Source organism: Trachemys scripta, chromosome 3, assembly GCF_013100865.1.
Source record: "Trachemys scripta elegans isolate TJP31775 chromosome 3, CAS_Tse_1.0, whole genome shotgun sequence".
Taxonomy (NCBI): domain Eukaryota; kingdom Metazoa; phylum Chordata; order Testudines; family Emydidae; genus Trachemys; species Trachemys scripta.
Genome location: NC_048300.1, coordinates 78,377,663 through 78,393,087, shown reverse-complemented (window position 1 = coordinate 78,393,087; position 15,425 = coordinate 78,377,663). Strand labels below are relative to the sequence as shown.

The 15,425-nt window shown below is 39.6% G+C and overlaps 1 protein-coding gene across 1 annotated transcript in view; it reads left to right on the top strand.

Moving 5' to 3' along the window:
- The first annotated feature begins 3,559 nt into the window (after positions 1-3,559).
- Positions 3,560-15,425, top strand: part of C3H1orf198 (chromosome 3 C1orf198 homolog) — a 32,781-nt gene continuing 20,915 nt past the window's right edge. Inside the window, exons 1-2 of the mRNA XM_034765141.1 lie at positions 3,560-3,977; positions 10,841-10,891. Of these exons, the coding sequence (XP_034621032.1) occupies positions 3,633-3,977; positions 10,841-10,891 (396 nt within the window). The 5' untranslated portion in view covers positions 3,560-3,632. The remainder of the gene's footprint in view (positions 3,978-10,840; positions 10,892-15,425) is intronic.

The following is a 15,425-nucleotide window of genomic DNA, read 5'->3' as shown; positions in this document are numbered from 1 at the left end:
ATGTGTTACCTAGGGAAGTGGTGGAGTCTCCTTCCTTGGAGGTTTTTGAGGCCCGGCTTGACAAAGCCCTGGCTAGGATGATTTAGTTGGGAATTGGCCCTGCTGTGAGCAGGGGGTTGGACTAGATGACCTCTTGAGGTCCCTTCCAACCCTGATATTCTATGATTCTATTCCTTTCACCTCCCTTCCCCATTTATTTTTGGTTTTCCTCCTGCAATGTTGCAGAAATGGACAGACCTTGCCCAAAGGTCAGAAAAGCAGACAGTTATGAGCAGGGGTCTGGGTACAGGAAGTTTTCCGTAGAGCCATGCTCTCTACTCACTCCTGCCTATGTGCAACAGGAACATTTCTGAGTTGGATATTCAAAGAGCAGAGTTCACTTGAGAGAGCTTATTTCTATAAAACAATTTTTGGGACCAATAAGTGTGACTTTAGGGTACTGAACTTCAGCATCCTAAACTCTAGAATCCCCCAGGAAGTCTAGAATAATGGACAAATATTTCATGGAAATTCAGTGTATGGTATATTTACAAGGGAGTATTTGTCCAACTCACAAAATTGTCACAGCATTTGGGATGATTGGCATTACTTGCTCAAGAGAGGGAAGTGCGAGACTAGAACAGCAGCAGAAGTTAAAGTGCAGACCTAGGTCCATTGGCAAAGCTTGTATTACAGGAATATTTGCACACAGCCTTCCTGCACTGTCTGGCTCTAACTAGTACGAATGATCATTCTCTTCAAAGTCTTATGATCAAAAGGGAGTACGTTTAAAAGTCTAAAATAAGTGTGATGTTCCCCATAAGAGAGATGGGAGCTGTTACAGTAATTTACTGCCAAATTGTGGTGTGGGGGTCTTATCTTGTTCACCCTCCTGTTTGGACTTCTTTTTTACCTCCCTTCCTATAAGTAAGTACTACCCATTTCTATTGGACCTTCTATCTAAGGATCTCAAACAATAATAAATTAAATAGAATATCCCTATGATAAAAGTAATTATCTTTAGGCTGGTGGAAAACTGAGGTACAGCAGCTTTGAAGCTGTCAGGAGTAGAGCTCAGATCTCTGGGTTGGCTTTATTATAGCCATAAGATATCTTTCCTTCCAGATTGTAAGTTTTCCTGTGATTGTATCATTTAGGCAGAAGGGGGAAACATATACTAGGGCAGGCTGGCTGGCAAGTTACCTTTGTGCTTTCTCTTATGCTGTCCCTCATGCCTGGGAGTAACTCCCCATAAAACATCTGCAAAGCTACCTCAGTATCCTTCAAATCCTTCTTTAAAACCCTTCTCTGTTTTAATGCTTACAAAAAGCTTGGTTGCTGGTGGGCTGACCAATACTGTCTTAACATTTCCTTATAGTCACAGGGCCGTCTTTCTGTGTCCATCAGTTGTCACTTGTCTGATAGTTAGTCCCTGCCCCCAAAGTGCTTAGTCTATCTTTTTATTCTGTGTTTGTACGGTGCCTACCATAATGGGATCCTGGTCCTTGACTAGGGCTGCTAGGTGCTATGATGATAATAAAATCAAAGGGAAAAGTTTTTTGAGGTGGGAGAGGGCAGGAACATTTCCCTGGCTGCCTCCACAAATAAATCCCTGCTGTTGATATTTTTATCTACCATTCTTTCTTCCACTCTTCTGACTTTATTTTGGAAGAAAGGGTGGACATAAAGGCATCTAGAAGAAAAATTATAGTAATTGAAAATGAATAGACAGGTGCGGTGTGTCAACTTGCTTCTCTGGGTGTGATATACAGAGGCTGATTAATGAAGAGTGAGCTTTAGTCAGATGCTTCCAAACTAGTTTAACAAACATAATGATTGGACTAATGGAAGATGAATGGAAGAAGCCTATTATATGGTAAGAAGTTAACCTCCATCCTTTCCCCCATCAATCCAGACACAGTCGGTTTTGTGGCAATACTATTTTCAGCTCAGAGATTGGTACATTTGGATATGACAGCCCAAACCCTTGCAACATCAGAGAATCATCAGCCTGTAATCTTCAGCCATATGCATGAACCCATATGGACACTGATTAGAATTAATATGTTTACCTTGCAATCAGTACCTATAGTAGAGAGAGCTCTAGTGATGAGAGTTTCTGTTGTGGCAGCTAGTATCTCTTTAATTTTTAATTAAACAATTCTCCTTCTGCACTTCTTTTAACCCTTTATGCTACTGGAAACATTCCTCTTGTACCCCACCAACCAGAGCAAAAGTTTTATTTATTGTATTTGTTTGTAGAAAAATCATTCAATCATGCATTGCTCTGGATACTTTCACAATAATAGAAATACTATCCAATACTTCTATATATTTATGCAAGAAAATATAATTATTCTAACACTGCCCAGTTGGTCAAGCTACTGAACTTTCACTTATCTTAAAAAAAAAAAAATCCAAACACTACTACTGAGCCTGTTTTAATATGTTGGGGTAACCAACTCCACACAGCATGACTCAATTAGTAAGAGCTTGCTAAATCTCTCTACTGTTGGGGGGACAAAGTGAGAAGGGTAAACTGATTAGGAAGCAGGAGATTGGATTCTATTTCTTGCTGTGTCACGGACCTGCTGGGTGACTCTAGGCAAGGAATTGCCCCATGCCTCAGTTTCCCCCTCAGTAATTACCTCCTTTGGAAAGCACTGGGTATTAATAATTACTGTGGAAAAGGCACTAGCAGTAAGACTATCTGATTCAGAATGACACCTCCTATATGAGTCATTGGGTTTCCTCCAATATGTTTCTTGCACTGAATAAAATAATACTGAAAGAGAAAGAATCATGAAAATTACCAAGCCAGCAGTACCTATGAGACATGCTCAGAAGTGCCTGACTAAAACCACACTATAGAAGTCATCGTAGATGAGATAAAAAAGAAGTTAGCTAGCCACATAGCCTTGAACACACTTCCAAAATGTAAAGGGGAAAACTAATATAAGGTCCCAACAAATAGAAAAGCAGACCATAAATATGAGGAAAGAGACAGCACAGGGTAAATTCTAAGGGTGGGGGGGGGACCAGTCTGACAGAGAAGTAAAAAAAGAAAGACAGCATATACTCTAAAATACAAAGGATGGGCAAGAAACATTTCCTCAGATTATCAGAAATGGTCAAATTTACTAGTAACAAATTATGAGTGGAAAACTGCATAAAAGAAAGGAAAGAGACATGCCACTGAACCAATACAAGGCCAATGATGACAAAGATGAATAGGGGCTAACACCCAAACAGGCTGGGAAGCCCTGGGGTAGGGCTTGATGCAACCATGCTCTGCCAGAGAGATGAGACCAGAGATTTCTACATGTTATTTTTGCAGGGCTTGTCATGTCGACAAAAAACACTTTGACTTGGGGCAGCAGATGGGAGGAGAAAGGAAAATGGGGAGTGTACAGAGAGAGGAGGAGTGAGAGAAAGGGGGCGTGTATGGAGAGGGAAGAGGGAATGTGCAGGGAGGAGAAGGGGAGTGTACAGCGAGGGAAAGGGTAGGGAGGACTGAGGGACTAGGCAGTGTGCCGGGAGGAGGAAAAGGCTGGGGGAGTGCGCAGAGAGCAGCAATAAGAGCAGGGCGCTGCTGGAGGAGGCGGTTCTTCCCGGCGTCTCTCGGGGCTCAGCGTGTGCGGGGCAGGGGCACGATGGCCTCCATGGCTGCGGCGATCGCCGCCTCCCGCACCGCGGTGCTGAACGGCAACCGGCCGCTGGACGAGTGGGAGCGCAAACGCTTCAGCTACTTCTCCTCGCTGAGCCCGATGGCGCGGAAGATCATGGCGGAGAAGGAGCGGATCCGCGAGCGCTACGGGCCCGACTGGGAGCGGCTGCCGCCCCGCCAGCAGGATGAGATTATTGACAAGTGCTTGGTGGAGCCGCACGTCCAGGCCCGCTACGCGGCGCATCGCGGGGCCGCCCGCGCCGCTGCCCCCGCCTGCTACCCCGGCCTGCGCCTCAGCACCGGCCAGAAGGTGGTGCGCTTCGGGGACGAGGTAACGGCTTCGGAGCGGGTTAGGGCGGGGACCTGGGGGGAGTATGGGGTGAAAAGTGAGGGGCGGGGGTATGGGGTGAAGAGTGAGGGGCGGGAGGCTTGGGGGAGAAGGGCGGGGTGGATGGTATGGGGTGAAGAGTGGGGGCGGGGGTATGGGGGAGAAGGGCGGGGGACTGGGGGGAGAAGGGCGGGTGGGCGGTATGGGGTGAAGAGTGAGGGGCGGGAGACTGGGGGGAGAAAGGCGGGGTGGATGGTATGGGGGTGAAGAGTGAGGGGTGAGGGACCTGGGGGGAGAAGGGCGGGTGGGCGGTATGGGGGTGGGGGGCTGGGGAGAGAAGGGCGGGTGGGGGGTATGGGGTGAAGAGTGAGGGGTGGGGGGCTGGGGAGAGAAGGGCGGGTGGGGGGTATGGGGTGAAGAGTGAGGGGCTTGTCTGCTCTAAGAGAATGGAGACCTGTGATTCTCTGCTGGTGGCAGCAATGGTAGAAGTTGTGGAACTAGCCAGGGCACAGCAATGTGATGTGCAGCAATGCACTGAATAGGGTTAGCCAACATAGTTGTGACAAATGCCTGATCCTTGTCAACACTATGGCTACCATCAGCGGAGTTGCGCTGGTGGTGAGTTATGGATCCCAGTTTCCTAGTGTAGATGCAGAATGGAGGAATGTCATAGTGTGAATGAATGAAAATTTGTGAATAGATTGACAAAATATGTGATTGCAGTTATTAATAACTAAAAATAAGAAGGTCAGTGGAAAAGTTCATCTGTGCAAGTAGTGTGGATTACAAAGAGGATTTTGTAGACACTAATTTTAAAATAATTGAACAGTAGTGGAGAAATAATCACTAAAAGTAGAATTGAGGCAATGTTTACATTGCATCAAATCTTTTCCTTTTTCTGCTCATAAGTACAGTATTGAAACTATTCCCAAGTTCTGGTCCTTTTTTTAGATCCCTTTTTAAAAAGTCTTGATCAGTCTTTTCCACAGCTAATACAGTGCCGGGAAAAAACAAGGATGTGGAAAGTTAGACAGTTGAAAATATAGGTTTTGAAGCTTTTGATGTTCTTGCCTTTAACACTAAAATGTGTTTGGAGAGAATCATAGGTACTTGGGTAGCGGAGTATGGAGTAGGTGCCTTTCAAATTAAGGTCTTGTAAACAAATATTTGTAAACCTCTGAAGCCCCCCTTTACTTGACTACATTCTTTATCTCTCCTTGCATACAAGGTTCTACTCTATTTAGTTTTTAAATGAATGCAAAAAACCACAGCCATCCAATTTTTAAAAAAGTCTCGGGCTATGAAAACACACACAATGCACAACATCAATATATCAGGGGGTAGCCGTGTTAGTCTGTATCTACAAAAAACAACAAGGAGTCTGGTGTCACCTTAAAGACTAACAGATTTATTTGGGCATAAGCTTTCTTGGGTAAAAACCTCACTTCTTCAGATGAATCTGAAGAAGTGAGGTTTTTACTCACGAAAGTATGCCCAAATAAATCTGTTAGTCTTTAAGGTAACATCAAGATAATTTGTTATCCTGACTTAAATTCTTAAGACAAACTATTGTCAAATTATATTTCTGGTTCTCTAGTCACATGACCAATTAATCTGCTTCTGAACTTGTAACCACCAATTTAATTTGGAGTGGCTAGGGCTTGTGTTAACCCCCTACTAATATCCATACATAGGATTTGTAAGCACTGCTTGAAGACTTTGATAATCACCATAGTGTTTCAGAGCTGGCTGTGTTATAAAAGACCCTCATTCTGCATCTCCTGTGTAAGGGAAATGTCTGGTTAAGCAGCATACACGTTTCATACCTGGAGTTTGATCTAGAAACATAGGGTCAACTTGACTCTTAGACCATGCTGATGAAAATCCTGAACATTTAGTCTTCAGCAGTAAACAGACCATCAGTTTAGAAGTTTCAATTTCTAAATTGAAAACTGTTTATTTTGGGCATTTTAGCCTTCCTCATTCCTTAGACTACATGTTTTATTTTCACTGTTTTGAGATTGTGAGGGCTTGCTGTTCTGAATTGTTTTGGGGCCACAAGGAAAGTGCCAGGGGTTGTTCCGTTGCAACATATGGACAAAATCTTTTCCCGCTTCACAAAGTGACAGGCAAAATGCCTCTGAGGTTTGGCAAATATTCGTTCCCTCATTTGCAAAAAAAGCAACAAATAGGAATGGTACTGTTCTTATCCCGTGTGTATTCTTTAATTGAGGATAAATACAGTTAATCAAATGACTTGGTAGAGAGAGTTAAATTTAGATTATAAAGCATATGCATCAACTGACTTCCTTTTTCACTTTCCAGCCAAAGTTTATATAAACTATCTTCCTGAAAAAGAGGTCCTGCTCTCTTCTGGCATGCTCCTGTTCCACTTTAGTCTTTCAACTGCACTACCAAGCCTTAGGGGCCTTTCCTGGCTCATCATTCCTTGGCTTTCTCTCCCAGCCTCCCTTCCTGGTGCCAAACTTGAGTCCTGGACATCTTCCATGTCTCCCTAATTTCTCTTTCTTCTCCTCTTGCCACAGAGCCACTTTGTTCTGCTTGGGCCAGTCGGTTGCTGTTGCAGTTCAACTGTCCAGGTCCATGAAAGCCTCACCTACTGGGCTTTCATGTTTTCTCTTGACCTGCCATTTGCTCAGTTGTACTACTGCAACTCTGCATTGACAGCACAACGGATCCCTAAAATGCTCCACGCCTGGCACCTCTCCTTCCCTTCATCTCTCTCACTCCCTAACAGGCACAAAATGAAGGGATTTTTCCCTTCCATTTGCCAACTAACATGCATCTGAGAACGCTTGAAAACTGTCATGCAGTGCAGAGGGAATGAACAGTGTGAATTTGCATAGCAGAATTTTTCTAATAAGCCTCTTTTAAAGAATTCTTAAGAAAAATGAAACAGGGCTATTGTTTTAATAAGTGCAGCATTCCGTTCTGCTTCTTCCATAGTAGATAGGAAGATTTAGTGCAATAATTTTGTCTTGGTGCAGAAGCTTTTAATGGTGGTCTTATGTGAAAATGATGCTGTCTAGGTAACTGGAAAAAAAACAAACCCCATCCTTATCACTTCTAAATTCACTGTCTCCCTTTAAGCTCTAGTACAAGGGCTGCATCTCTATCTACCCAAGCTATCCCTTGTCTGTAGGAAAATAATAGGATAGTGAAATTTTCCTCTCTAGCACTTCATTTGAACTTTTAAATGAAACACAACATTTCTTTAGCTGTTTTCATAGTAATCCTGCAAAAAGCTATTGTGCAATTCTAAAGGTGAGGAATTCTTCAGAGATTTATAGTGGCCTCAAAGATTTTAATTGTTTACATTCATTGTGAAACTTGCCCAAGAGTTAAATCATTAGCATTAAATCTCAGTTGAACTGTAAAAGTGTTTCTCCAATTATGGAAACTTTTTATCTAAACAGGGCTAATATATTGCAGTAGGGTTTTGTTTAAAAAAGCAAATTGTCCTTAAAAGGAGGCATTTTGTATGAAGAATCTAGTCTTCATCATTCCAGTTCCTTTTACTTACCTTTCACTCCTGCCTCATATAAAAACAAATGAAACATTTTTCCTTTACAAATGGATGGTGGCTCTATATGACCAGTGTCATTGTTGTTATTTTTTTAAATTATTTTTCTCTGTGTACCTTCTGTGTACCTTGACTATACCTTGACTAACAAATTTGGACCTTAACAAAAAATAATTGACTTCCCCTGAGAATGTCACTTGTATTCTATGTGGTTCAGTATATCCATCTGTAAAATGGGAATAAATAATACCTCTTAAGAGTGAATTAAGTGAAGCTTAATTCATTAGCCTGGAATTTTCAAAAGAGCCTATAAGTGGAGTTAGATTTCCAAATCACTTAGAATTTTCACAGAAGCCTTAACGTGGATAAGACCTTTGTGCTCTTCAAATGGAAATCACTATAGAAGCATATGTTAAACTAGTTCACATTGTACAATATATCACCAAAGAGAGAGTAATTTGGAATTAAAAATAATGCATCTTGCATTGGTTATTTTGGAATGAATTTAGATCAAGTTTAAAGGAGAGCTGGCTTTCAGGAACGGCAATGTGTGGTGGTACTACCACCCTTTGGGGATGTCTTGATTTCTGCTAGGGTCATCTTGTGCTCCTCCAAATGTTTAGGGCCTGCTCCAACTCCTGTGACATTAGTGGAGTCTTTCCATTTACTTCAATGGGAGTTGGTTCAGGCCTTTTATTATTTTTTTAGGTGAAAACTTAGCTTTAAAAAAAAAAAGCAAACAAAAATGTGACTCACTTAAGGCCTGATTTTAAAAGGGGTTGGACAGCTCCTGGGAGCTGAGCACCTTGCTGGATTGGACTCATAATAACCAAATGTATGTTTCAGATATATCCTCATCATGTAACTTGGAAAATGTTAAATTGGGGTTAAGGGGAACAGCTGAGATGTCCAGTTGGCTTGGTGATATGATGAGCATTTAACATGGAAGTCTGACTTTTCCATAGATACAAAACAGAAAATATTGCAGGTATCAGCCTTCAGTCTTTGGCTTGGTGATGTGAAGCAATGGACCACCTGATCCTTTTTTTTTTTCTTTCCCCTGCTTACAAGTAATTATTGTAATCAAAATTTTCTGCTTTAAAAGCTTTTTAAGTTGAACTGCTATAGTTTTCTGTTATCAAGAGCCCTGAAAATGCACTGCAGATTTTTACTAGAGTTAACCCTGTCCCCCCGACTCCAACCCTTTCCTCTCAATAATACTTATAAAAGATGTAGTGTTGCTGTTCATTTTTGCTACAGTAAGATATTCAGTTACCAGCACAGGAGCCCTTTTGTTGTGGGTTTGTGACTGGACAGTTGCTGTCAGATGCTCTGAACAATGTTTATATCATGTACAGAGAACAAGGAGCACAGAAGAATGATACTAGTATGTCTTCCATTTTGAAAATCTGATGCCATTTTGCAACAAGCTGCCTGAATGTAGCAACTTACATGCATGCTTCTCTTTTATGTTTGATATTCTGCAGCTGGCTGCTGAAGTCAACTATGTGACTGAGTTCTTGTTTGTTTTTAATTTTTTGTCTTGGGCTGAGAATTTCCACAAGCCAGAGTATCTGTCTCTTACATCAATTATCTAGTGGGAGGAACAAAAGGCTATTTACCTCTTTTTGGGAGAAAGCTCCATTTGTTGTTGCCTGTTGAAAACACAAGCTGATCAAATGTGGATCGATGCTAATTCATGTTGAATAACCTTAAAGCTTTTGTTCTGTTTTAGTATTCTTTAAACCAGTATTCTGAGCATAATTTTATTCCCCTTTCCTTTTCCCTCACGGGTGACGGACATACAAGAATTTAGTGATCCATATAGGAAAGACAAGGTTACTTAACTGATGTATTTCCAGTATAGTAAGTAGCTTGGGGGCAGAGGACGTATTTCAGAAAAATAGTTTCAGTTCTGAGATTGTCACAGAGCTTTGAGTTTGTCAGTTGGCTTCTAAGCTTTCTTCATTTTAAACTTTGGTTGTGGCTCTTGGCCAAAAATTATGTTGGCCTAGGGTGGGGTAAAAAGGGGATTGTGAGGAGAGCATAGTGCGGTGAGTTTATAGCATAAAAGCCTCTGCCATGTGTTTACAGGAGAGTTTCCCAGACTTAAAAAGTACAAAATGTGATGAGCATTATTTGTCTAGGACAAAAGCCATTCACTTTAATGTATTTAATATAAAACAGGACTAATCAGTTGCTAGCACCACATATGCCCAACATAAGCCTTATTTGTCATTAATTCATTATTTGTAAATATTGTTTATTTTCCAAAACATCAAAGTGAATGAACAAATTTTGAAAATATTTTGTTTATGGTATAGGAAAAGCATACTTTCTCATTTTGCCCCTCCTGTCTTGGTGTGTGTGGTACATGTTTGTGCCAGGTATGCTAGCAATTGCATGTACAAATGTAGATTATGCAGGTAGCAACTTTATTAAAGTGGAGTTATGCTCAGAAAAGTAATCGTTTAAAAACAGCACATTACTCTAGAGAGCGTTTGTGTTTTGAGTGATTTCAGCTTTCTTTAAATAAATATAAGTGTGTGTGTGTGTGTGTGTGTGTGTATTCATTCCTGTTTGCACTGCAGAGTCCGCACAACTGTAGGAAAGGAAGACAGATTCTGCTGCATCAATATCAGAATTGATAACTAACTTCCAAGTGGAAAATATTTGTTGTTGGTGGAGTGTGAGCCAGAAAGAGCCTAGTTTGACTGTCAGACCCCAGGTTGAGTCTGCGGGACTGACAGTTGAAAAAAACACTTTTCTTTCTAAACTGAGCAAATTAAAAATGGAGTTCCTAAGTAGCAATTAACTATGGAACCCCCCCCTTGCAGTTTTTGGTTTAATTTCTCAGAGTATAATTGCCATTTAACTTTTGACATTATGTGGTTCCTTACACTGCATAGGATATTGATTTCAGTCTGATAGCCGTTCAGGTAGATATAAATATTTGGCTATTGTGTCTCAAATAACGTAATTGGTAAAGATCACACATACGGTACATTTTTAATATTCTTCTTTATATAGCAATGGCATGTAGAGGCCTAGACCAGATTAATACCCCCATGTTGCTGGGCAATGTACAAAAATATAATAAATGACAGTCCTTGCCCCTAAGAATTTACATTCTAAAAGAGTTTTCATTCGCTCAGTGACCTCTGTCTGTCTCTCTCATATTCTTTGGCTGGTTCAAAGTTAATTTTGTTACTATTTTGTTACACTTCAAGTTCACTATGCAATATAAGCGCATCTCTTTGATATTTTTATTAAATAAGGCTGCTTTTTTGATTTTTAGAGAGATTCTTGAATTTCATTTCAGGACATAACTTGGCAAGATGAACACTCGGCCCCTTTCTCTTGGGAAACCAAGGTAAGTTTGCTACGTTTTTATTATTATTTTAATGTCAGTTTCCCTTGGAATTGATCCTACTCCATTTGAGAATTGATATATTAAGGTCTCTTTACACTGTGAGAGCAGTGTAAAGTGACCCATAGCATAAATAAAAATTAGACTAAGTATGTTTTCATTGATTTAAATAGAAGCAGGATCAGATGCTTCATGAGCTAATACTTAGCTTCCAAATGTAAGTGTAAAACTGTTGTTATGCAACCATAGAAAATTTCTAATCAAATCGGGACAGAAAATCAAATTTCCCTGTTTAGTGAAGAAAAGAAACAATAGGATTAAATAATTGTGAATTACCTACCTCGTAGGTAAAGAGGCGGGTCCCATTTAAAATAAATTTCTATGGCGGATGTAAGTGGTTTGGGGTGAGGAGAGAAGCATGCAAGTAATTGGTAACCCCAGTTAATTTTATAAAGCCTGTTTTAGACTTCATCTGGTGTCCTGTGCACCAGGCTGTAGTGAAACCTTTTGAACTTGCTGCTTCTGTATGAAGCCCAGGTTGTCTCCCTTCTTCCCAAGAAGAAGGAGTGCATTGATAAGTATCTTACACTCCATTGGATTTGTTCTGCTTATTGAAGATGTCAAAATTGTGGCAAAAGTACTAGCTACACTGTGGTTCCCACAATACTAAAATAAAGCTAGTGACCAACTTCTCTGTATAACTTCAGCGTGAGGACACAATTCAGAAATATCATGTTTGTCAGGGTGTTTTAGTTGTAGTTTCTGATGGTGAACTCTAATGGCAAGCTATTTTTAATTTCCGTACAAACACACAGACTTTTTTTTTTTTTAAACACGAAAGAGATACAAAGTAAAGTTAGGCACAGATTCAGACTTCTGTCCTCTGGCTGCTGGTAGATTGCAAGGGGAGTCCACATTTCACAAATGCTGGGGGCCCTGGAGCTACCCAGATGGAAGACATCATGCATAAGCTTAAAATGCAATATTGATTAAGTACTGCAGGAGTTATACGGGGATGTCAAGGAACAGTTGCCTCAGATTAACTTGCTCTAGTCGGCCCACTCTAGGAAGAAACCACTAACTTGTTGTTTGATGCAGAAAAGGCCTTTAGTTTGGATGGGCCTAGTTGGTGGACATTATGCATAAATTGGGGTGTGGCTGTCAAGAAAAGAGTAGCAGTGTTACAGAGAATGCTGAACTCTTCTCCTTACTGATAATCAGTAATAAATTGTACTGCCATTGGCCTTTACTTTTGGTGGTACAATCACAGACAACAGAAATAAAGAGTGAATGTGGTCTTCATGGAGTTATGTTACATTTACAGTTTCATAAGATAATGTTTGTAGGCTCTATCTTGATACCTCTTAGTATATCCTTTATATCTATGACCAACTTCCTGAAAAAATTTACATCTTGTGGGAGCTTGTCTGGTTTTAAAGTCAAGATAATTAATAAACCATGATGGTTGCACAGTACATCTAGTGAAGAGAATCTCAGTTTAAAAGTAATTGACACTTTTTGTTTTGTCCTTAATGTTCCTGTATATCTAGGAATTAAAGTTTCGATTATCCACTGATGAAACTACTAAAATGTTGGGAGGTTGGCAACAATAAACTAGTGAGTCTGGGTGAATGTGTCAACGTAACTAAAATAAAGTGTTTATCTAAGTTACTGTATCTGTTTACAGTGTTGTCTGTTGGCATCCTTCATCTTTTTCTTTAAGAAACTTCTATCTCTGGCAAAAGGAAGATCTGAGAATGAAGTGGAAATCCCTGTTTTTGCTGGAGAGGAGTAAGAGAGGAGAGGTTGTCATCTACCAAACTTTAAGGAATATTAGTTTCCTTCAGTTAACCAGACTGATGGCACACTGGGTGTCCTTTCTCACACATTTATATGCAGCATGTTAAAATGTTAGAATACTGTGTAGATTGGTCTCTTCCCCAAGGAGCTTACGTCTTTGTGTTTATATAGCACCTAGAACGATGGAGGCCTGGTCCATGACCAGGGGTCCTAAGCACTATGATAATACAAGTAAAATAATTACTGGGCTACAAGTTGCTTTGTAAAAATTAATCTGAACTGAATCAAAACTTCCCCTCACTTTGTAACAGCAGCTCCTCAACTGTTTTTGCTTGTCTGTTTTTTGAGTTTTATCAAGATTTGGTTAAATTGTTATCAAACAGAGTTGGTTTAGAAAAAAAGAGCAGGGGAAACTTTGTGAAAATTTTCAAGAAAAACTTGTTCTCTCTCTCTCCCCCTCCCCATCAATTTTTTTCTAAATTCAAGATTTTTCTATCTGCTCTATAGCTGATCAAAAAAGGATGAATTTTACACAAAAATGTTCACAATTCAGCCCACTTTTAAAAAAAAAAAACTTTTTATCCACTATCTTATCAAATACTAAATTTATTTTTTAGTACTGAGAGAGAGCAGAAAAGTTGAGTGAAGCATCAGATCAGAGTCCCTTTCTTCCAACTCTGGGATTTTTTGTTTTCCCCTCTTATGTGGCATTTCCCTCACCTTGCATTTTGTCAGGTTCCGTCCTTCAGCTGACTTATTAGACTTTTTTGAGTTTGGGCCATTCTGTTTATTTAGTGTTCAGTCTTTCATCTGCAAATAGTTTATATTTAAAAACAGACATAAAAGGATATTTTTAACTCTGTCAGAAGGATTTACATGTAAAATTAAATGAGGACATAGGGATACAGGGATATTCCTATGTTCATCTAGAATCAGACACTATATGAATACAGTATTCTTGTTCCACTATGAGTAATATATGCAGGAAAATCAAATTAAAATCCACACAATACTGTCTGGCTCTTTCTTAGCCTGTAATACAATATGAAAGATGCATAGTTCCTTGCCTCTGAATTTTAGGAGGCATGTTGAGGAACCAGCACTCCTACCATGTGTAATGGGTGAAATTCTCCATCATTCCCAAATCCTAGACATACACATTAAATTCTCCCCCCCGCTCCCTAGAGTTTTGATTGTACGGAATCATTTTATTGCCTCTCTAACCAATCCCTTCATAAGTTAGATGCAATGAGATGCAATCTCCATTTTACTACGTGGGTAACAATGTAACTGAAGAGACTGTAAGTGTGTTACTTATCTGTGTAATAATGGAAGGTTTATACCTGGAGAGCAGAGTAACAGTTTAAACTGTGACTTATTTATGTGATTAGTTCTGTCTCGTTCTGAGTTGCTTGTGTTTTTTAAAAAAAATAAATTCCATATTTCATCCTGCATTCCTCATTTCTATTTAGTCGTCCCCCTGCTCGCTCATTCCTGTAGCAGTTATTTTTATAGCTTTGTGGTGAATGGTATTCTTAAATCTTTTCTGCTTGATGTGAGTGGGCCTTGGTTTATGTAAGGAGAATAATGTGATAAATTTAGTTTGATGTTTAAGGGGGGAAAGTACTGATTTTTCTTTTAAGCATATACTATAAAAATCATACAAACTGTGAGAGAAATTATAAAGTAGCCTTGTCAACAGTCATCATAACCTTTATTAATAAACTTGGAAGGATTAGATTTTTATCGGTAAATGTTAATAAATGTCGAGTTTGTACATGCATAAACCAGTGGAAAAAGTTCTTCCATCAATGATAATAGAAATTTACAGATTGGTAAAGTAAGAAAAATGCTGCCTGAGAATTTATTACAGTTAAGGATATTTATTTTATATATTTTGATATGTGATGTAGACAATTTGTAACAGTTATAAAGCTTTAACTCTTTGAATCTCAACATCTCTTGTCATTAAATAATTAACTGACCCTCAATTTCCTGCAACAGTAAAAATTGAATCCATAACCATAAAAAAATTAAAAATAAATATTATCAATTGAAATAATATTTTAAAAATGATTTTTTCCAAGCCTGTTTATTATGAAAGATACTAAGAGAGTAGGGAGGAAGTTGGAAAGAATTGCTTTATCTCACCGGGAGTTGGAGTAAACGGTGATTTCCCTCAGGCCTTAGGTTACAGTATGATGTTTCCAGTTGCGAAACATGGTTGTAGGCAAGCAAATACCATAATATATCATTTAACTTTGAAGCCAGTGTATATAATGATTTGGAAACCTTTTAAGACCCTTTCTATTTCTAGATCTCTCTATCTAACTGCACCTAGTAATTTAGCAATCATTTTATAGGCTTAGCCCAGGAGGCTATGAGGATACTGTAGGTAGTGGTATGGTGGAACAAAAGTTTAGCCAGTATCCATGCAAATTTCATTGCTAGCTATACTCTTGTTTGTGAGAACAGAAAGCTTTTTTTCTGTCAGTTGTGTGGTCTGAATACAGGCTTGAGAAGTAGAAATTCATTGGATTAAATCCAGGCTCTGACTTTGGCTTCCTTTTGTGGTTTTGGGAGAGTCTGTAAGTCAGTATTTTCAAACATGGGTGCTAAAACGGGTATCTGAATCCATATTTAGGCACTTAAATATGTAGCTTGATTTTTTTTTTTTCCCACAGGCGTATGGCACAGTCAGTTGAAGTGCCCAAATATGGAGTTAGGTGCCTGTCTT